General features: G+C 43.9%; 1 protein-coding gene across 1 annotated transcript; it reads left to right on the top strand.

Annotated features, from left to right (window-relative positions):
- Nucleotides 1–2,874: 2,874 nt before the first annotated feature.
- On the top strand, nucleotides 2,875–18,733 carry LOC141110566 (interferon-inducible GTPase 5-like). The gene is made up of 3 exons (XM_073601968.1): nucleotides 2,875–3,036; nucleotides 11,415–12,070; nucleotides 15,761–18,733. The coding sequence occupies exons 2-3, from the start codon at nucleotides 11,418–11,420 to the stop codon at nucleotides 16,872–16,874; spliced, it is 1,767 nt and encodes a 588-aa protein (XP_073458069.1). The 5' UTR covers nucleotides 2,875–3,036; nucleotides 11,415–11,417; the 3' UTR covers nucleotides 16,875–18,733.
- The last annotated feature ends 4,131 nt before the right edge of the window (nucleotides 18,734–22,864 follow it).

Genomic DNA, 22,864 nt, shown 5'->3' with positions numbered 1-22,864 from the left:
GCCTTACCTCAGAAACGCACTTCTGGAAGAATGGTCAAATATTCCCATAGACACACTCCTAAACCCTGTGGGCAGCCTTCCCAGAAGAGTTGAAGCTGTTATAGCTGCAAAGGGAGGGCCAACTCAATATTGCACCCTACGAACTAAGACTGGGATGCCATTAAATTTTATGTGAGTGTAAAGTCGGGTGTCCCAATACTTTTGGTAATATAGTGTACTTTAATTACCCTAACAGTAGGGCCTCATTCACATGGGCCATGTTTAACCCAATGTGGATGCACGGGAGCTCTGTGCATCCTCGTGCAGGCAGCCCTATTGATGTCAATTGTGATGCACGGACACAGCGGCTGCTCCAAATATGACATCTATGCGGATACAGGTGCATGGCCTCGAATACAAACAGGGTGCGTTCGCGGGCGTGCAGCCACACTAATGCCAAATTGGGAGTAGCGTCTGTGTCCCTGAAACCACTACGTCCCAATTGACATCAGTGGGACTTAGGGTAGCCACCTCATCCCTTTAAACCCGAACACATATTAATTACACAGGTTCTGTAGCTGATTAAGGTGGTAATTAAACTCACTTGGTGTCTTATCTGCATTTAATTAGCCTCAGAACCTGTGTAATTCATATGTGTTCAGGTTTAAAGGGATGAGGTGGCAACCCTAGTGGGACTGCCTGCACGGGGGGTGAACGGGACACTTTTTGTGTGCAGGTAAACACGGCCACCCACGGGCGTATGCTTTAGTTCACTCAGTGTGAACAAGGCCTAACTTGTTCATAATTTAAAGGGGTTGTAAAGGTTCATGTTTTTTCACCTTAAAGCGGAGTTCCGCCTAATTTTTTTTTTTAAAAAGTCAGCAGCTACAAATACGGCAGCTGCTGACTTTTAAAATAAGGACACTTACCTGTCCAGGGCGCCCGCGATGTCGGCACCCGAAGCCGACCCATCCCTGGGCTCTCGGGTGGAGGCGCTGTCATCTTCGGTAAGGGAATCAGGAATCACTTCCTGGTTCCCTACTGCGCATGCGTGGCTCGCGCTGCGCGGTACCACTGGTCCCTGCTGTCTTCTGGGACCTGTGTGTCTCCCAGAAGACAGCGGGGGGGGTGGGGACGGAGAAAGCGCCGGAAGTGGCGTAGATACCCGTGGGTGGCCTGGCTATCTAGGTTTATATTATTATTATTATTATTATTATATTAGACAGGTATCTGCTCCCCCTTCCCCCTTGAAAGGTGCCAAATGGACATCGGGGGGGTATTCCAAAAAGCGGAAGTAAAATTTTTGGGTGGAATTCCGCTTTAATGCATCCTATGCATTAAGGTGAAAAAACACCTTTTAGCGAACGCCCCCCCCCATTTTACTTACCTGAACTCTTGAACTTGACCCACTGGGACGCGCTCTCTCTCTGCCCGGGGTTCTCAGCTCTTGATTGGATAGCTTGATAGCAGCGCAGAATGACGCGAGCATCAGGGGGCGGGGCCGAGTCCTGCATTCGGCCTCTATGGAAGCCGAATGCTGGACTCGGGAGTGCGCCCGCAAGGTAACCCCCTGGGAGAGCGCTTCTCGTAGGGGTTTATCTGATGTGGGGAGGAGCCACCGATCCCGAGGGACCCCAGAAGTCGAGGTTTGGGGCCACTCTGTGCAAAACGGGCTGCACGGTGGAGGTAAGTATGATATGTTTGTTATTTTAAAAAAAAAAAAAACACGAACCTTTATGCTTCGTACACACGTTACGATTATTGTACGACGTATCGTTCGCATTTTGTTTTGCATAAAACTAATATCGAATACAACAGTAGAAAATGTGCTCTATGAAAAGTAAGATTTTTGTCGTATGATTCTGGAAAAACCTTCCGCTGTGCGTAGCTACGTATTTGAAATGATGTCAAATACGTGTGACCCCTGTGTCCTTCTGGTTTATTTTCGATCATGCGTGGTGTTCGTCTATCGATTTTTAGCAGGCGCATACCGTACTGATTAAACAATTGTCGTATGATGGGTAAGGATGAGCTCCGGCGTGTTCGCACGCTCCACGTTAAGAGCCCTCCAGGAAGTCGGCACGGCGCTGCGCTAATCACAGGCAGTGAGACATTTCCTGATCTCCGCAGCCGCACATCGGGAAAAATGTCTCACTGCCTGTGATTAGCGCAGCGCCGTGCCGACTTCCTGGCGGGCTCTGCACGTGGAGCGTGCGAACACGCCGGAGCTCATCCTTAATGATGGGCTGTCACCCGAGCAAAGTTTTCGTGTTTGTCCCTTCGGATTTTGTTGGACGGACTGTCGTGATCGGCCGTCGAAAGCTGTGTACTAACGATCAGATTAATCAAACGATCAATCCGAAAGCGATTTTTATCATCCGATCATCGGAACGCGTGTACGAGGTATTGGTGTCACTTTCAGTGAGAAAAGGGCGATGACCTACAACATAACGGTTACCAGTGACGATATTGACGTTAGATGCCAATATTTACATACAAATATGTATAAACATCAACTGGCAATATTTACATGAAACCTTCTGATGATCCAGAGGAAGACAAAACAAAACCGTTATGGTGACAACAGAATTCTATGGGCTGCCCCAATGATGATGGGAGGGTGAAACAGCAAATTGCAAACAGCACCAGAGGCCTCCATAAAGACAGACCACAGGACCCATCTGCACCTGGCATGGGCCTCAAAAAAACCTGCAAGCAATGCTATAGCAACAGGGACAAGGAAGAGGGTGAGGATAATGCTATATACTATATATCCCCCCCATGGCATGCATGTTTGTCATATACTTGCCTGCTGAGCAGAGCTGGATGGGGAGACTGTAGAGAGAAGCAGACAGGCCTGGTCTGATCTGGGAGGGGGAATACAATGACACTGCATAGAGGAGGGAGCAAAACAGGAACATGTGAGAGGCTGGAGGAGGAGAGAAGGACAGACACAGCAAATCTGTATATGAGCTGCCTGCAGAGGAAATCCGGGCCCTAAAAATCCAGGGGGCCCCTCCATCCATCAGGAGGACCAGCTGCTGCACCCTATGACCAGTGAGGAGGGGAGTGGGGGGCTCTGATATAGACATAACCTGCACCCCACCCTGCCCTGTGATAGCCTCTGCCTATCCCATCCCATATATTCCTCTGCAATAATCCCCTGTACTCTCATCACAGTGTGATATGTGTCCCTGTCCTCCCCCTTGCATCCCATATTATGTTATATTTCATGTAATTGTAATAAATACCCAGCATCTAATAATCCCCTCTACTCTGATCAGTGTTATGTGTGTCCCTGTCCTCCCCCGTGTCCCATAATATCTTATAGTTCATGTAATCCTATACCCAGCATCTAATAATGGCCTGTACTTTGTGTACGGTGTTATTTGTGTCCCTAGCCTCCCTGGCATCCCATAATATGTTATAGTTCATGTAATCCTATACCCAGCATCTAATAATGGCCTTTACTTTGTGTACGGTGTTATATGTGTCCCAATCCTCCCTGGCATCCCATAATATGTTATATTTCATTAAATTGTGCACCCGCCTGTAATAATCCCCTGTACTCTGATATGTGTCCCTCGCCTCCTCCACATCCCATAATATGTTATATTTCTTATAACTCCGCACCCAGCATCTAATAATCCCCTTTAATTTGTTTACAGTGTTATGTGTGTCCCTAGCATCCCATAATATGTTATATTTCATGTAATTGTAGACCTAGCATGTAATAATTTCCTGTACCCTGCTCACCGTGTTATATGTGTCCCTGTCCTCCTCCCACCATCCCATAATCTCATATAATTGTGCACCCGCCTGTAATAATTCCCTGTACTCTGATAGATGCCCCTTGCCTTCTCTGCATCCCATAATATATTACTTATAACCAAGCATCTAATAATCCCCTGTACTCTGATGTAAATCCCTCGCCTCCTCTGCATCCCATAATATATTATATTACTTATAACCCCGCACCTGGCATCTAATAATCATCTGTATTCTGATGTATGTCCCTCGCCTCCTCTGCATCCCATAATATATTAATTACTTATAACCCCGCACCTGGCATCTAATAATCCCCTGTACTCTGATGTATGTCCCTTGCCTCCTTCGCATCCCATAATATATTATATTTCTTATAACCCAACATCTAATAATCCCCTGTACACTGATAGATGTCCCTTTCCTCCTCTGCATCCCATAATATATTCAAATTCTTATAACCCAGCATCTAATAATCCCCCAATATATGTCCCTTTTCTCCTCTGCATCCCATAATCTGTATTATTCCATATAATTGTGCACTCGCCTATAATAATCCCCTGTACTCTGATAGATGTCCCTTGCCTCCTCTGCATCCCATAATATATTATATTTCTTATAACCCAGCATCTAATAATCCCCTGTACTCTGATGTGTGTCCTTTGCCTCCTCTGCATCCCATAATATATTATATTTCTTATAACCCCGCATCTAATAATCCCCTGTACTCTGATATATGATCCCTCGCCTCCTCCGCACCCCATAATATATTATATTACTTATAACCCTGCACCCAGCATCTAATAATCCCCTGTACTCTGATATATGATCCCTCGCCTCCTCCGCACCCCATAATATATTATATTACTTATAACCCTGCACCCAGCATCTAATAATCCCCTGTACGCTAATTACAATATTATATACTGTATGTCCTTTTCCTTCCATGCATCCCATAATCTGATATATTTGCTGTAATCTGCACTCATCCTGTAACCATCTCCTGGACTATGATTAGTGTTATTTTATACTGTATATGTAGTTTTCCTCCTCTGCATGCTTTACTCTTCTACCTATACTCAATAATCAGATGTGATCCTGTACCCGGCCTGTAATAATCTCCTTGTATTCTGATTACATATCCTCATTCCTCCGGTGACCCTGTAATCTCATATCTATACTAAAGTATTGGGACCCCTGCCTTTACACTCACATGAACTTTAATGGCATCCCAGTCTTAGTCCGTAGGGTTCAATATTGAGTTGGCCCACCCTTTGCAGCTATAACAGGCTGTTCACAAGGTTTAGGAGTGTGTATATGGGAATGTTTGACCATTCTTCCAGAAGCACATTTGTGAGGTCAGGCACGGATGTTGGATGAGAAGGCCTGGCTCGCAGTCTCCACTCTAATTCATCCCAAAGGTGTTCTATCGGGTTAAGGTCTGGAGGCCGTGCAATCCAGTGACCCGGGGGGCGGGGCCGAGTCCGAGTCCTCCTGTCTGTGTCAATGGACACAGCAGTAGGACTCGGGAATGCGTCCGCACGAGTGCCCCCAGGGAAAGCCTCCAGGGGGGCACACGATGCAGGAGCCAGGAGCACTGATGGGGGACCCTAGAAGAGGAGGATCGGGGCCGCTCTATGCAAAACCCTTGCACAGAGCCGGTAAGTAAAACATGTTTGTTATTTAAAAAAAAAAACAAAAACCTTTAGTATCCCAGTCTTAGTCGGTAGGGTTCAATGTTAAGTTGAGTTGGGTTAAACATGGCCCATGTGAATGAGGCCCTACTGTTATGTTATTTAAAGTACACTATATTACCAAAACTATTGGGACACCTGCCTTTACACACAAATTAAAGGGGTTGTAAAGGTAATTTTTTTATTTTTTAAAAATAACAAACGTGTTATACTTACCTTCATTGTGCAGCTCGTTCTGCACAGAGTGGCCCCGAACCTGCTTTTCTGGGGTCCCTCGGCGGCTGTTTCAGCTCCTCCCCACAAGAACTAACCACCTCAATGCGAGCTCCCTCGCATGGTGGTTAGTTGTTGCGGGCGCGCTCCCGTGATACAGCCGGCGGCTATAGCCGCTCGCTGCATCACTCGGCCCCGCCCCCCAGCGCGCCGCATCATTGGATGTGATTGACAGCAGCGCGAGCCAATGGCTGCGCTGCTTCCAATCCATCCACTGTAGCCAATCAGCGGCCAGGCTGAGCAGCGGAATGGATGTCGGGAACGAGCAGCCGACCTTCGAGGGGTCAGGTAAGTAAAACGGGGGGGCTGGGGGCGGCGGTATTGTCAGTAGTTTTTTCACCTTAATGCATAGAATGCATTAAGGTGAAAAAATGTTTACCTTTACAACCCCTTTAACTTTAATGGCATCCCAATCTTAGTCCGTAAGGGTTCAATATTGAGTTGGCCCACCCTTTGCAGCTATAACAGCTTCAACTCTTCTGGGAAGGCTGTCCACAAGGTTTAGGAGTGTGTCTATGGGAATGTTTGACCATTCTTCCAGAAGCGCATTTGTGAGGTCAGGCACTGATGTTGGACGAGAAGGCCTGGCTCGCAGTCTCCGCTGTAATTCAACCCAAAGGTGTTCTATTGGGTTGAGGTCAGGCCAGTCAAGTTCCTCCCCCCCAAACTCGCACATCCATGTCTTTATGGACCTTGCTTTGTGTACTGGTGCGCAGTCATGTTGGAACAGGAAGGGGCCATCCCCAAACTGTTCCCCTGAAAACAACCCCACACCATAATCCCTCCTCCACCAAATAATGTGGACCAGTGCACAAAGCAAGGTCCCAAAGACATGGATGAGCGGGTTTGGGGTGGAGGAACTTGACTGGCCTGGACAGAGCCCTGACCATAACCCGATAGGACCTCTTTGGGGTGAATTAGAGCAGAGACTGTGAGCCAGGCCTTCTCATCCAACATCTGTGCCTGACCTCACAAATGTGCTTCTGGAAGAATGGTCAAACATTCCCAAAGACACACTCCTAAACCTTGTGGACAGCCTTCCCAATACTTTCTGTAATATAGTGTGTATGTATGTGTGTGTGTGTGTGTGTGTGTGTGTATATATATATATATATATATATATATATATATATAGGAAAAAGGCTCTATATGCTTATTCGCATCCAAATGGCATCCAGTACCTCTGCCCGACTGAGCCTTGAGGGCTAATGCGCGTTGGACATTAAGTGCCCCTGTTTAATAGCTGCTCACCACTCGATCAGATGCAACCGCAATGACAGGTATTTTGATATGTAAGAAGAGAAATTAAGCACGCTATAGTGCATTACTAGGCATAAAAATCATTTATTAAATGTTTATGCACTTACAATAGTGTAGACAAGTATAGCATTAAGAATAGGACACAAGACTCACATGCTGCTTGAATCTGCGGCCTTACGTGATGACGTCGCTGCCAAAGGCTCCGCCCCAACACATTTTGTCCATTGATGTCTTCAGGGGATAACGGATAATGCTAATGCCCACGGGGGGTGATTAGGGTGTGCCCAGGCACACCTGACACACCCCATGCATACGCCTATGGTGTTGGCATCTCTAATACTCATCCAGAAGTAGCATGTATAAGCAATGTAAGAGAGCCCCACTCCTGACAGCCCAAACTCAAACTCAAAGGATAGTAATGAACAACCTCAGCCGTGGGTCCTCCCCAGCCACGCCCCCTGATGCTGGGCGAAATGCGTCAGTGGGCGTGGCTGGGGAGGAGACAAGGCTGAGGCCGTTCCTTACTATCCTTTGAGTTTGGGCTGTCAGGAGTGCCGCAGTCTTACACTGATTATAGAAGAGGGTCTGGCTACATTCACATGGGTGGCCAGGGGTGGCCGCCAGTGAGAATCAGTCGTTTTTTACTGACGGAGCTCAATGCTGTACGCACAATGTGTACAAACATAGTTATATAGTTACAATGTGTACAAATATAGTTACGGCGGCTGTCAGATTTGTACTCAGGACAGATCAATGGCTAGCTCCGCTGTTGTTCGCACATTTCCAGTCAATTTTATTTGGGCATTGGATCAATTGGGGAAGAAAATATCTTCCAGTTTTATTTTTCTGTTCGGGGCGGTAGTGACTAGGACAAGAAGGCACAGACAACATTTAAAATATTAGAATTCCTAACACATCCTCGCTCTACTAAAAATTTAAATTCGTGTTTTTTTTTTTGTCTGTGTCCCTATTGTAGAGAATCAAACAGTGAAATGTCACCGGCACACCATATAGAATACAAATCGGGAAATTTTGTGACATTTCGGGGCCACTGAGGACCCTTTCCTCCGGCAGTAGTGACAGTAAGGGGTCCTCGGTGGCCCCAAAACATCACTGTTTGGTCTGTGACAATAAATAAAGAAAAGGCTTGTTATGTATTCTGCGTGGCGTTCTGGTGACATTTCACTGTTTGTTTGTTGGACTCCTTTGACGGTGCCATCCATCAGTGGCTCACCATGGCACCTGTTATTGTAGAAGTTTATGGTTTTAAGGAGTTCATTGGATTCAATGCATTTTTGGCCCCCATTGGAGAGAGTTCCCCCCCAATTCGACCCTCAATAAGGCACACAGGCAGTTTGGCTTGTCCCCACGAAATCCCATGTTTTGGGAGCCTGATCCGACAGGTGCAACGTCCTACCCCATATGCAATCAGAGACGTACAACGTATGTCCTGAAAGCAAAATTCCAGTGTTTGGGGCATATGTCCTTGAACGTAAATGGCCCTGAATGCATGTACCACATGGTGCCCCATCCAGCTCCAACATAGCCTGTCATATATTTGAGCTGGATGCTGCACATGTGCCTCCCGTGCGCCCAAAAACACCAGGATTTGGCACTGATAGGCCAAACCTGCTCAAGTGTATTAGACCTAAGAATGACCAATAGAATTATACACCGATCAACCATAACATTATGATGTCCCACCTAATATCGAGTAGGCTCCCCTTTTCTGCCAGTCTCAAAGGATAGTAATAAACAACCTCAGCCTTGGCTCCTCTCCAGCCACGCCCCCTGACACTGGGCGAAACGCATCAGAGGGGAGTGTGGCTGGGGAGGAGCCAAAAAATAGCCCTGACCCATTGAGGCATGCACGCCGCTAGACCTCTGAAGGTATGCCATGGTATCTGGCACCAAGCCATCGGTAGCAGATCCTTTAAGTCCTGTAAGTTGTGAGGTGGGGCCTCCATGGATCGGACTTGTTTTTCCACCACATCTCACAGATGCTCGATTTGAATTGAGATCTTGAGAATTTACTTACCAAGTCAACACCTCAAGCCTGTTGTGTTCCTCAAAACAATTTTGAATTCATCAGACCAGGCCACCTTCCTCCATTGCTCCATGGTCCAGTTCTGATGCTCACGGGCCCATTGTAGACACTTTTGGCCGTGGACACGGGTCAGCATGGGCATCCTGACCAGTCTGCAGCTAAGCGGCTCCATACACGACAAACCGTGGTCTCCATGAACCTGACTTGTTTTTCCAGCACATCCCACAGAGGCTTGATTGGATTGAGATCTGGAGAATGTGGAGGCCAAGTCGACACCTCATTGTTGTGTTGTTCAGACCATTTTTGCAGTGTGGCAGGGCACATTGTCCTGCTGAAACAGGCCATTGCCATCATGGAATACCATTTTCATGAAGGGATGTACGAGGTCACCAACAATGTTTATGTAGGGGGTACATGTATCGTCTCGGACTTGTCTTCTTCCCATTCTGCATTCTGGTGACATCTCTTCCCTAGGTAAGTGATGCACACACACCCAGCAGTCCACACGATGTAAAAGAAAATGTGATTAATGAGAACAGACCGCCTTCTTCCATTGCTCTGTGGCCCAGTTCTGATGCTCACATACCCATTGTAGGCACTTTTGGCTGTCTACACGGGTCAGCTTGGGCACCCTAACCGGTCTGTGGCTACACAGCCCCCAACTTAAGGGACAACATGTTTACTTGCTTCCTAATATATACTATCCACGTCCCGATACCATTGTAACTACAGTAGATAATCATTGTTATTCAATAATGTTATAGCTGATCGGTATACGTCTGGCTGGAGCTCTAACCTTTTCCTGCTCTTTCGAAAAATGAAAAAAATGTAACTGCTCCCCTGGACAGAAATTGCCCAGAGGTGGAAAAATTATTGTAGAATACAGGAACCATTCAATCCAGATGATTACCCAGCAGGCGGTTGTAATGAGCCAGGACCTTTGATAACAATAGGTAAGGTTCAGAAGAGTGAGGAGGTTATGGCATTCATTTTTGATGAGCATTGCTTACCAGGCTTCTGGGATTTGTCCAACTCTGGATGGAATAATATATAATATAGAGGCTCTTCCCGTTTATAGACCGAACAGACTATGAGCCAAACCCTCTGAGAATTCAGAGCCTGTTGAGCTCCACCAGTCATGAAATAGCTGGTGTAAGACAGGGATGGACAAATCCCACGAGAAGAGAAGTTTTGCAGTTGAGGATTGCTACTTTTAATTAAATTCCATGGTATGGCTTTCACCCAACAGTCACGATCATGTAGGTGGACTTGTTTCATTCCATCCGTCGCTGGAAGCAGATATTACCTGGTTCCTGGAAAATGTATTACCTTGCGAACAAATCCAAAGAACCAATTTGTCTACCAAAATATAGCAGGCACTTAAACTAAATGCAATTTTTTTTATAGTATTGAATAGAGTGGCGAGGGATTAGAACACCTGAGTCCTTGTTATGCTGAGCCACGGTTTTACCGTCTCAACGACCACCCACCATTACAGGACTATACACATCTAGGCGGTCTGAGCAACCAATCACCAGCTTGTTAATAGGAAAAGTAAAGTTTGGCAGCCCCCACCCAACCGCCCTCCCCGCCCCCACCTCATCTAATTTTTTTGCCGACTCCCGCTGTATGACAGGGCGGAGGCTAGCAGGAGAATCGGCTCGCATTCAACCCCGCCTGCGGCTCCGGGCTCCACACTCACCCTCAGCTTATTTCCACTCACCTATTGCGAGCAGGTGATTGGAAATTTTGAGGGCTGGTATTATCACAGGTATTTTTACAGTATTAGTGTCACTGGTGATGTAATTTCCCCCCAGCGTCAGTTTGTGTCAGATTGCCCACCGCACTCGCGTTCCCATTATAAGTCACTGATCACCGCCATTACTAGTATAAATAAAAAATCTAGTATATATACTAGATTTTTTGTTTTACTTTTTTTTCTTTTTTTATCATTACATGTAGCAGAATACATTTTGGCCAAAATGTATGAAAAATTAGATTAGTAAAAATTAGATTAGAAAGTAAAAATGTATTGGTTTTTTTTTTTATTTTATTTTTGTCTTTTTTCATTTATATCACACAAAAAAAGAAAGCTCTATTTGTGTGAAAAAAACTATATATAAATTTAGTTTGGGTACATTGTTGCTTGACCGCGCAATTACCTGTTAAATTAGCGCAGTGCTAAATAGAAAAAAAATACCTGGTCATGAAGGGGTTAAAATCTTCTGGAGCTCAACTGGTTAAACCTTTTCTAATATTGTTGGTGGAACACATCTTCTTATTCCTAAAAACTTATTTGTCCAAATTTGCTGCAGTAACATGGCTAAGAAAAAAATTCTATGTTTTTGTTTCCAAAATAGTATTTTAAAAAAAAAAAAAAAAACTTTTTCTTGCAGGTTATGGAAACTTTCAGTGAGCTAAGTCTTACGGAACGTGAAGTTGAGATAGTTGTGGCTACCAGAGAAGAGTCTGATGATCCTGATGGCTCTCCTCCTGAAGATTGCTGGGACTTTTCAGTGGCGGTTGCAGGTGGTCCTGGTGTAGGGAAAACTGTCCTGATACAGGCCCTTCTGGGCTTCACAGAGAACAGTCAGCATTCAAGAGCAGCTTTCCTGCATCCTACAAGGCCTGGTGGACCATTGCTGTACCTTCATCCTTCCCACCCAGGTTTGACTCTCTGGGAGCTTCCTCTAGAAGACGGCTGTCCTGAAAAGTGGATCTCTGAAGCGGACCTCCTTCTTCTGGTTACTGACGGTCAGTTTTCACAAGCTCATGTTGACTTGGCTAGCAGTGCCTTCAACCAGGGCAAACGGCTCTGTCTTGTACGCACTAAAGTGGACTGCAACCTCCATACCCTGAAGAGGAGGATGAAGGAGGAGTACAACCGGGTGGAAGTGCTGTCCGCGTTGCGTATGGTCACCATACAACCTTTCAGCAAGATGACCAAGGAAGAGGCTCCACTGCTGTTCTTGGTGTCTGGCTTTGAGCCAAATAAGCTAGACACCCCAAAGCTGAAGGCGGAGGTAGAGAGCACATCAAGAGAATGTGGAAGGTAAGAAGACTGGGTAGGTGGAGGTCTTAGAAATGGCGGTAGTGACATTTTAATATGAACTGTCTTATCTGCCAAAGGATTTACAATTCTGTCCAGCTAGTTTTTTGATTTATATACCCCAGGCAGAAAGTGTAGCCAGAGCTAGATTTAGACCTTGGGGGGCCTGGGGCACTTCAGGTTCTGGGGGCCCCTAATGCACAGAGTTGGTTTACATTCTCAGTGACAGTCACACATTTTAAATGCATGAGACATTGTCATTCTGAGGTCAAACATGCCCACACACATGCAGTCATAGAGCACTATGTGTGGTTTGCTTGACCCGCCAAAAATTCATTTTTGAAAAGGGATACAATATACCAGTCCAGAGTTTTACAGATGACGGCCGGCAAAATATTACTTCCCAAGATACATTTAATAAGAGAAAGGTTTTTTTATACGTTTTTTATTTTATTATTTATTTTTTTATTTTAAATATATTTTATATCATTTTTGTATAGAGGGGGGCCCCTTCTGTCGGGGAGGGGGGGCAATTGCTCCTTTTGCCCCCTTATAAGTCAGGTTCTGAGCATAGTTCTGCAGGTGACACCTCTTTCTCTTTTAGAGCTAAAAAATACAATGGTGCCAATCCCTGCCCACAGCCTTCTAAATGGAGAGTGAAGGAGCAGCAACCCACTTTGGTCTCCTCCCATCATCGCATGCGGCAAAGGATAATTGGCTACTAGCAATGCATGATTGGCTACTAGTACTACCTATATTTTATTTTGTATGTGATCTACATGTATTCACTTCTTACCGACTGACTAATGCATATGTGTGACAGAAGGGCCGGTGAGCCTTAAAGCGGAGCTCCACCCAAAAGGGGAAAGCTCTGCTTGTTTGCTTCCTCCCCCTCTCCGATGCCACATTTGGCACCTTTAGGGGGGGGAGGGGGGGAGCAGGTACCTGTTTTTGACAGGTACCCATCCCCACTTCCAGGTGACCTCGTCGAGGGGAGATTCAGTATTTGTAGCTGCTTACTTTTAATTCTTTGGTAGGGGGACACAGCTCCTCTTTAACCACTTGCCGACCAGGTCACGTACATTTACTGCTGCAGGTTGGCAGCGCTGCGCGAATCGCCGTACCTGTACGGCGGCTTGCGCAGTTGCGGGCGGCACGCTCTCGCTCCCACTGCATGCTGCAGGAGCGTGCCAGCGGGTCAGGCAGACTTGATCTCCGCCAGCGACCCGCGAACGCCTGGTACAGAGGCAGAACGGGGATCTGCCTGTGTAAACAAGCGGATCCCCGTTCTGGCAGGGGACATGTCAGAGGTCTTCTGTTCCTAGTGATGGGGAACACTGATCTCTGTCATGTCCCAGTGAGCCCATCCCCCTTACAGTTAGAACACACCCACGGAACACACTTAACTTCTTGATCGTCGCCTAGTGTTAACCCCTTCCCTGCCAGTGACATTTTTACACTGATCAGTGCATTTTTATAGCACTGATCAATGTAATAATGTCACTGGTCCCCAAAAAGTGCCATTTGGGGTCAGATTTGTCCGCGCAATGTCGCAGTCCCACTAAAAATCGCCGCCATTACTAGTAAAAACAATTAAAAAAATAAAAGTCCCTAAATCTATAATATAGTTTGTAGACGCGATAACTTTTGCGCAAACCAATCAATATACGCCTATTACGATTTTTTTTTTTTTTTTTACCAAAAATATGTAGAAGAATATATATTGGCCTAAACTGATGAATACATTTTTTTTTTTTTCATTTTTTTTTTTTTTGGATATATATTATAGCAAAAAGTGAAAAATTTTTTTTTTTTTGTAAAATTGTCGCTCTTTGTTTATAGCGCAAAAAAAAAAAAAAAAAAAACACAGAGGTGATCAAATACCACCTAAAGAAAGCTCTATTTGTGGGAAAAAAAGGACATGAATTTTGTTTAGGTACCACATCGCACGACTGCGCAATTGTCAGTTGAAGCGATGCAGTTCCGTATTGCAAAAAATGGCCTAGTCATTAAAGGACAAATCCTTCCGGGGCTGAAATGGTTAAATTGGAAAATGAAGTCCAACTAGATCACTTCAGGCTGGTCCCTTTTGCAGGTGTAGTTATGTAAAACATAAAAAATAAGTGCCTATACTGTTTAAAATCCAGTAATTCACAGTCTCACCCTGCTCTGCACATGTTCAGTTGATCGCTATTTTTTGGCACTCTGCTGAAAATGTAGGGGCCAATCTGCTGACTGACTAAAAACTTACTGCTGCTCAGGGGCTTTGGGCTTCAGCAAAATGGCAGCCCTCAGCAAGAAGAAACCGGAATAATGCTGGAGGCAATTTACAGCACACACTAATTTTGGTAGCATAGTTATAGTGTGTGTAATTTTTTTTTAAGTTTATCTATAGTCAAAATTTTAAAATAATTATATGCCGTATAAGTAGGCACTGCTGTCTCTCAATTCACAGAGCCTGCTTCCCGAGAGGAGGAGGAGCCGAGAGGAGGAGTTTCAGTAGGTGGAGTCAGTACAAGAATCATTGCTTGCAGACAGAAAGATACCATGGGATATGTAGTCCTTAAAAACTGAAAGTTAAACCGCAGAGGAGAAGCTGCAAAGCATGCAGGGAATCCAGGAATTTGTTTAAAAACAGAACGAGTGTTCCACCAGATTAGGCGACCCATCAAATTTTGTAACAGAAGTGACGTTCCGTCACGGCCATCTTGGTATAACCCGCAGTCACCCACAGTAAGGATACAGTGAGAAGGCGACAAGTGGACATCTTTTTTACACCCATCTGAGTCTGGCATTTCACTGTTATTTTTACCAGTAAACTGAGCTTATATACTGCAATACAGTATTTTGAAATCCGTCTGACTGTTTTGATGTTGAATTTGAGAAGCAGCGGCAAGACTGCTCATCTCACAGGTTTGCTAATGTGACAGAACACCGCTGCTTTTACAATTCAAAATCAAAAGAGCCAGACAGATTTACAAATACTATATTTCAGTATATAAGCTCAGTTTACTTTTAAAAATAAGTGTGAAATGGCAGGCTCCAGTGGGTGTAAAAAGATGTCCACTTGGCGGCTTCTCACTGTATCCTTACTGTGGGTGACTGCGGGGTGTACCAAGATGGCCATGATGGAATGTCACTTTCGTTACAAAATTTGATTTGGTCGCCTAATGTGATGGAACACCAGCAGACAGGCAGTAGTCACAACATGAAAGGAGATTTTTCAAGTAAGCTTATATTGGATTGTCAGAAATTACTATTCTTTGTATTACTATAATAATACTACAACAAAATGGCGCCTCTGCTATTAAGCACTAAATTCGGTGAAATGTGTTAGATGGAAACCAAGCTTAAGCCATTTCAACATAGTTATAATTGCTAGTGTGCTTGGACAGTGTTCGGCCGGGAGCCATTTTTTTGTAGTCCTGATTGAGTCTGACATGTGTTCAGCCCAACCAGCACCTGGAAGCAACATACTGGGGCGTTTGAGCAGTACCATTTTAGCCTTTTTTTTTTTTTTTTTGGGCAACTATTGTAATGCAGATGTTAAAAAATGAAAGTTTAAGCTTTGACCATAGAACACATATTTTTTTTAATTGTTCTTTGTTTTTTCTAGTATGTCGTATATATCTTTTTAAAAATGTGCTTTTGATAACCTACCATGTTAACCAACATCAATATAATTTTCCTCAGACCTCTTTGTCTTGCCCAACAAGGGTATGAAGTGATTGGCTATGAAGAAATTGCCGAGTTACAGTCTGCATTGGAGAGAGGTGGGATTTCGGAGATGGTCAGATTCATCCAGAGCAGCCTGGATTCTCTGCTGGACACTAGATTTGACCTTGCGATGATGGGTGGTAACCCTGAGTTTCGTCACTCAATTCTAAACTCCCTTCGGGGAGTGATCGATGGGGAGGATGGAGCAGCTCATGGTGGAAACCCAGAAAACCCCATAGAATATGCCTGTCTAAAGTACCCCAAGGCCAGCCTGTGGGACCTCCCTGGGATGGAGAGTCTGGAGTCCCAGCCAAAGAAATACCTAGAAAGTGTGCACATCAACCTCTATGACTTCACACTGTTGTTCCTTACACCGTGGCAAGAGGCCTCATCTAGTTACAAATCCTTAGTTCTTGAATTGAAGAAAGAAGGAAAGAAAAGTGCTTTTGTCCAGGACTGTGGTGAAGATGATAGCCAGCAAGGAGCAAAAGATAGTGACGTCTTTGTCCTGTCTCCTAGTAAGATTCCAGGTCCTGAGTTCCATAGTTTTTTGAGTTTTCTGGAGAAGAAGCTGTCCAGCCAGAAGTTGCGAGCCTTCATGCTTTCACTCCCAAACCTCTCTGCAGAAGTCATTCAGAAAAAAATGGAGGCGCTTTCCCAAGAAGTATGGAAGGTAGCCTTGCTCTCCAGCCTGGTGGCTACCGTACCCATCCCTGGGGTAGCACTTGCATGCGACCTGTCCTTACTGACTGCACGTCTGGACACTTATCGCCAAGAACTGGGCCTAGATGCCGACTCATTAGCTAATCTGTCCCATAAGTCAGGGGTTCCAGTGCCCACACTTATGTTAGAGATCCAGAGCCCCACGGGAAAAGGAGTAACACGGGAGCTTGTTGGGAAAATGCTCGGCTCTTCCACGGGCATTGGGTTGGAAGTTGCAGGAGTGTTTTTACATAGATTCCCATTGTTGGGTCCTTTGGCTACCGGAGGAATCGCTTTCCATGCCAGTTATTTAGTACTTACCCGCTGCCTGCAGGCCATGTCAGAGGATGCCCAGCGGGTACTTGCCAGAGCACAGTCACATGCTTAGGTTATTAAAGGTTAAGTCCACTCAAAATGGATATTTTAGGCGCAGGTGAAGCCTGGTGGGCTTTGTAGGCCTCTAGTTTACTATATGTTTTGGAAACTCTAAATGCAAGATCTCCCTGCCATAATTTCTGAATCTGTTCCTGTCCACTTGGGAGTTTTAAGGTTTCTTGCCCACTTTTTTGTGTTCCAGCTCCTCCTGTTACTTCCCCCTTAAAATAAAAGAAAAAAATACAAGAGAGAGAGAATGGAACCCCCAATAATGACCACAGCAGATGTGCAGAGATCCAATCATTGGAGTATCTGAGATATATTAAAAAAATGGTTTAACCCATAAGCTTTTACCAAATACTGAAATATCAGTTTTGGGTGGACCGACCTTTTGAAGAACAACTTCACCCAAAATATATGTCTCTGGTTTAGGTGGAGTGGGGCAAGGTTTGATCTCCACCATGGCTTCACTGCTGTCTAAGAGATAGAAGTGGACATTTTTCCCCACCTCGCACAACATCTAAAATTTAACTTTTTTTCAGCTGAGCTACTGACGTCACTCTGTATATTTATATGGAGGACACATGATACCGTATTTCTGACCTATTGAGTGGGTTTTCCATAGTAATATAAGGAGAACGCAGCCTTGCATCACAGCCATACCACTAATGAGTAGAGGTTGAACCCTTGTCCCACTCCACCTAAAACAGACTAATCACTGTTTCTTTGCAATTGTATTTTTACATTGCTTACAATGACAATTACCATTACCATGCTTTTTAATTGCCCATGCATACAGTAAATATTGCTGCTAATACCATCTGTTTAAATTCTGAGTTCTAAAGGGTGTACTTATAGTGTAAATCCACCTTTCAGGCTACTTCTGAATTCTAAATCAGAGCAGTGAAATATTCATTACTGCACATATATTACATTTCTTAATCTCTTATGTGTATATTGAATTTAAAGGACAATGCCCCCCCCCCCCCCCCCCTTACATGCCTCCCTATTCCAGTGATATTTACTAAGTGGTTCTGTCTGGCACTGCATAGTCTTTGCAAAGAGACTATCCCTGTGGGGTCCTCTTCATACTGCACATGGCACCATGGCCCTATTCATCCCTACAGGTGAGCCGTATTCTGCTGAATGGCTGGAGGTCACTCTGTTCTGCAGATCAGTAACCTGAGCTCCTTGTACTCATTGCAGTCACCACTACCAAATGCTCGTCAGATAACTCGGATCAATACAAAGTAAATGAAAAGAGGGGTTTTGGGAGCTTTAAATGAAAGTGGTTGTAAAATCAGAAGCTTTTTTATCTTAATGCATTCTATACATTAGGATAAAAAACATTCTGTGTGCAGCAGCCACTCCTAATACTTACCCGAGCCCCGTCCCTATCCAGCGATGTCCACGAGTGCCTTGGCCGTCCGGGACTCTCCTCCTGATTGGCTGAGAAACAGCAGCGGCGCCATTGGATCCTGTTGATGTCAATCAAAGTCATTTAGCCAATCAGGAGAGAGAGGGGGCGGGGCTGAACCAGGGCTCCGTGTTTGAATGGACACACTGGGCTCGGGTGCCCCCATAGCAAGCTGCATCCTGTGGGGGTACTGAACAGGGGGGAGGAGCCAGGAGCGCCGGCATGAGACCCGAGAAGAGGAGGAGCTGAGCTGCTCTGTGCAAAACCATTACACAGGGCAGGTAAGTATAACATGTTTGTTATTTTTAGAGGAAAAAAAAAAAAGACTTTACAATGACTTGAAGCCATAACAACCTAAAGTCATGTGCCTCCATCACGGTATCTGAAATAAAATAATGAGGAAGGTTGGGACTTTAAATGAGGCAAGTGGCACAAAACTGGTAGAATGATTAGTACTTGATAACATATTTATTGGTTAATTTATATATATATATATATATATATATATATATATATATATATATATATATATATATATATATATATATATATACATACAGGTTAACATACTAAAAAAATATAGCTATAAGTGATACTGTTGCAAGCTGATTTGTATTGTGTGTTGACATATAAATCTGTAGATGACATTAAAAACTGAATAAAAGTCATTCAAGATTACCGAAATTTCATATATATATGATATAAACGCATGATTATATTATAACTGCATTGGAAGGCTCGGCACGTTTTGTGGAGTCATTTCCACTTCTTCAGGAGCAGGTATAGCAGGATGCGTATCTGTAAGAGATGTATAAATACCAATGTAGTCTAATAGTTCAACAAAAAGAGGGGAGGGGACAGAGGGGGCAAAGAAAAAGAGACTCACCAAAAAACCTTCCCTACGTAAATATATATAATAATAATAAAAATTGCTATTAATAACCACTAATGTAGACCTAAAACTGATGGTTGCACCGGGGAAAGCAAGAAAAAAAGTACTATGTGAGGAATTGCAGTTGGGCGTTAGCCCGAGAACAACGTGAGACAGGATAGTGTGGTACCCCCAGTGCAGTACCCCCTAGAGGGATCATGAAGACAACCAATAGGAATAGCGTGCAATAGGTGACAGTAAGCCATGGCCAGGATGAGCACAGCAAGGACAAGTGAAATACAAGAGTGATAGGCTCATGGTAGCCTTCCCAAAATGGGACTTCATAATTAAAAGAATAAAAAAATAGCATGAAAAAAGTTGTGAAAGCAAAATCTACCAGGTTAACGCCCAGCTGCAATTCCTCACACAAACTATATTTATTTTTTGCTTTCTCCAGTGCAACCATTAGTCTTAGGTCTACATTAGTGGTTATTAATGGCAATTTTTATTATAAAATATATATATATATATTATAGACAATTATCTTCCACAGAAACCCCTTGGAGGCGCTATTTAGCATTATAATTGTCCCTGATATGGGGACATCCATTCCCCTACAAGTTCGCCTATACACTTTCCTGGTCTCTGCGAGCTACATCACCACAGCTCACGGGACAGACTCCTCCACTAGCTCACAGCCTACAATGCCACATGCTGAACTCAGAGCTGATTTGTGAGTAACGTAGGGAAGGTTTTTTTGGCGGGTCTCTTTTTCTTTGCCCCCCCCTGTCCCCACCCCTCTTTTTGTCGAACTATTAGACTACATTGGTATTTATACATCTCTTACAGATATACATCCTGCATACATGCTCCTGAAGAAGTGGGAAATGACGAAACGCGCGGAGCCTTCTAATGCAGTTATAATTTAATCATGCGTTTATATCATATATATGAAATTTCTGTAATTTTGAATTACTTTTTTATTCAGTTTTTAATGTGATCTATGAATTTATATGTCAACACACAATACAGATCAGCTTGCAACAGTATCATTTATAGCTATATTTTTTTAGTATGTTAACCTGTGTGTATATGTGTGTGTGTGTATGTGTGTGTATATATATATATATATATATATATATATATATATATATATATATATATATATATATATATATATATATATATATATATTATGAATTAACCAATAAATATGTTATCATGTACTAATCATTTTACCAGTGTTGTGGCACTTGCCTTATTTAAAGTCCCAACCTTCCTCATTATTTTATTTCAGATAAACACAAGATGGGTTCTACTTGATTGGTGTAAATTCCTAATTTTAGGGAAAAAAAAAAACTTTTTTTTTATTGAATAAGTCAAATAGAATTTTCGAAAGCCTAAAGTAGAACTATAGGCCAAACTTTTTTTTTTTCATTTTGGATAGAGCAAGGGAGGGTTATAACGCTTGTCACGTTTTTGTTTCCCGTCATCTGTGTCCCATACAGAAATGGGAAAAAGTGAGAGGAAATCCCTGCAAATGAAAGGAATTTCTTGGGGACCCCAGGTCACCAGAACTAGTGTCCCCATTGGAAGATTTCCCCTCTGTTACTTTTCCGGGGACAACCCAAAATTTTGGGATTTTCTTTTACTTTCACTTTTGATTATATCAGTAAACAGGACAAATAGAGAGGATGAGTCTCCCTAACGGGGACACAAACAGCAATAAAAACTGACGAGTGTTCTAATCCACCTCCCCTCTATCCAAAACTAAAAAAAAAGGTTTGCCTTTAGTTATACTTTAAGTCTGCTAAAGAGTAATTGAGGGGAAAAAGTAAAATCAATTGTAAAGCTATTCATTTTGCGTAAATTATTTTAATATACATTCTGTGTGATCCACATTAGCCAGAATCTAGAGAGCTTCCCACAGGGTCAGTGGGAGTTTATTTCCTGAAGCCTTTAACTTCTTTCTGCTTCCTGTATCATCACTTTCAAACTCCCAAAGGGGATTTGATTCTGATTGGTTACAGAAAAAGCTCTTAATGCTGTATTTTTTTACATGAAGCTTTAGTTTTGGGCACAGAAAACCAGAAGCCTGTAGGGAGTGTGTTTGGGAATTCATTTCCTGCATCATAATTGTTCTCAGATCAACAGATTGCTGGCAAAAGAGAATGGGAGGAACTGGGGTGGATTGGGACACTGCAGCAATGCCTGTATGAAACTACTGATCAGGTAGGGTGTATTCTCTGTACGCATTGCAAGGGTTTTTGGTTTTGACTGTAGTTTTCTTTTATAAGTCAACACCTCCAAATATCAATGTCAGTTTTGAGTGGCTGCTGGTTGGCAGCTGACTCCAGCGGCAAGATTTTGCATCAAAGTTTGTGTCACCTCCAACAATGCTATAAACATGTCTCTCAAGCTGGAGGATTTACCAGTTGCCTATTCTTCATTAAGCTCCAACCTTTATGTTGTTTTCAGTGTTAGAAGTTTGTCAGATAATTGGATAATCTTGTGTTATTGATTCACGAATAAATCTGTCCAATCCATTGGAATCTGATTACACAATCTCTGTATAATCTCCTTTAGAGTTCTAATGTAAGGGCCTATATAACCAATTCATTATGCAAACAGGCAAGTCCTTACACACATACCTGGGAACTTGCCGGATATCATCCGGACATGCTGGCTTTTCATGTGGTTTACTGGCTCGTCTCTGGCCTGTCGCTGATATTTAACTTACCAGCATTTTATAGGTCAGAAGGGGGTGGTGGGGATTATGTTGGAATTGGGGGATTGGTGGAGGCAAGGGAACACAAACCAATCCCCTTCTTCATTCACCAACTTTCACCGCCACCTTCATCGCCACCCCCCTTACTCTTCTTCATCCACCCACCTGCATCAGTTACTGCCACCAACCACCTCCCCACCTTTCCAAAATTTCTGGCTTGGGCAATTCCAAAGGTTTAATATACCAGAAGCTTATAGGTCAGAAGGGGGCAGTGTGGGTTATGATGGAATTTGGGATGTGGTGAAGGCAAGGCCGAGCACTCCTTTCTTAGGACTGTCACCCAGAGATATACCCCAGAATTTCCCATGCCAGCCGAGTAGAGGAACACAAACACATCCCCTTCTTCTTCATTCGCCCACCTTCGTCACCACCCCCCTCACTCTTCCTCATCCACCCAACTGCATCAGCTACTGCCGCCAACCAACTCCTCACCCTCCTGAAATCTCTGGCTTGGGCAATTCAAAAAGTTTAATATAACAGAAGCTTATAGGCCAGAAGGGGGCAGTGTGGGTTATAATGAAATCAGGGGTGTGGTGAAGGGAAGGCAGGGCCTTCCCTTCTTAGGACTGACACCCAGAGATATACCCCGGAGATTCCCCATGCCAGCCGAGAAGTGGAGAGAGGCAACACAAACACATTTACTTCACCGCCATCCCCCTAACTCTTCACCATCCACCCTCCATAACCTGCATCAGCTACTGCTGCCAACCAACTCCCCATTCTCCAGAAAGCTTGGGCACTTCAAAAAGTTCCCAGGTATGCTCACACAACCTAATTATTGGTAGCTCTAAATAAGATGGTATAATAAGATTGTAATGTCTATGGTCAACTTAACATCAGCCTGAGCTTTGCCCATGAAGGTTCCCTTAACTGCCAAACTCCCTCCAGCAGCACGAACTTACCTTTCCTTCCTAATAACACAGCATT

This window comes from Aquarana catesbeiana, linkage group LG10 (genome assembly GCF_042186555.1).
Source record: "Aquarana catesbeiana isolate 2022-GZ linkage group LG10, ASM4218655v1, whole genome shotgun sequence".
NCBI lineage: Eukaryota > Metazoa > Chordata > Amphibia > Anura > Ranidae > Aquarana > Aquarana catesbeiana.
Note: the sequence above shows the minus strand (reverse complement) of the source record. Positions and strands in the feature narration are given on the sequence as shown.

Excerpts from the sequence above, each read along its gene's own strand:
- LOC141110566 (XM_073601968.1), top strand. The coding sequence starts at position 11,418 with ATGGAAACTTTCAGTGAGCTAAGTCTTACGGAACGTGAAGTTGAGATA. Across the intron at positions 12,071-15,760 it reads ACATCAAGAGAATGTGGAAG|ACCTCTTTGTCTTGCCCAAC; the intron begins GTAAGAAGACTG and ends AATTTTCCTCAG.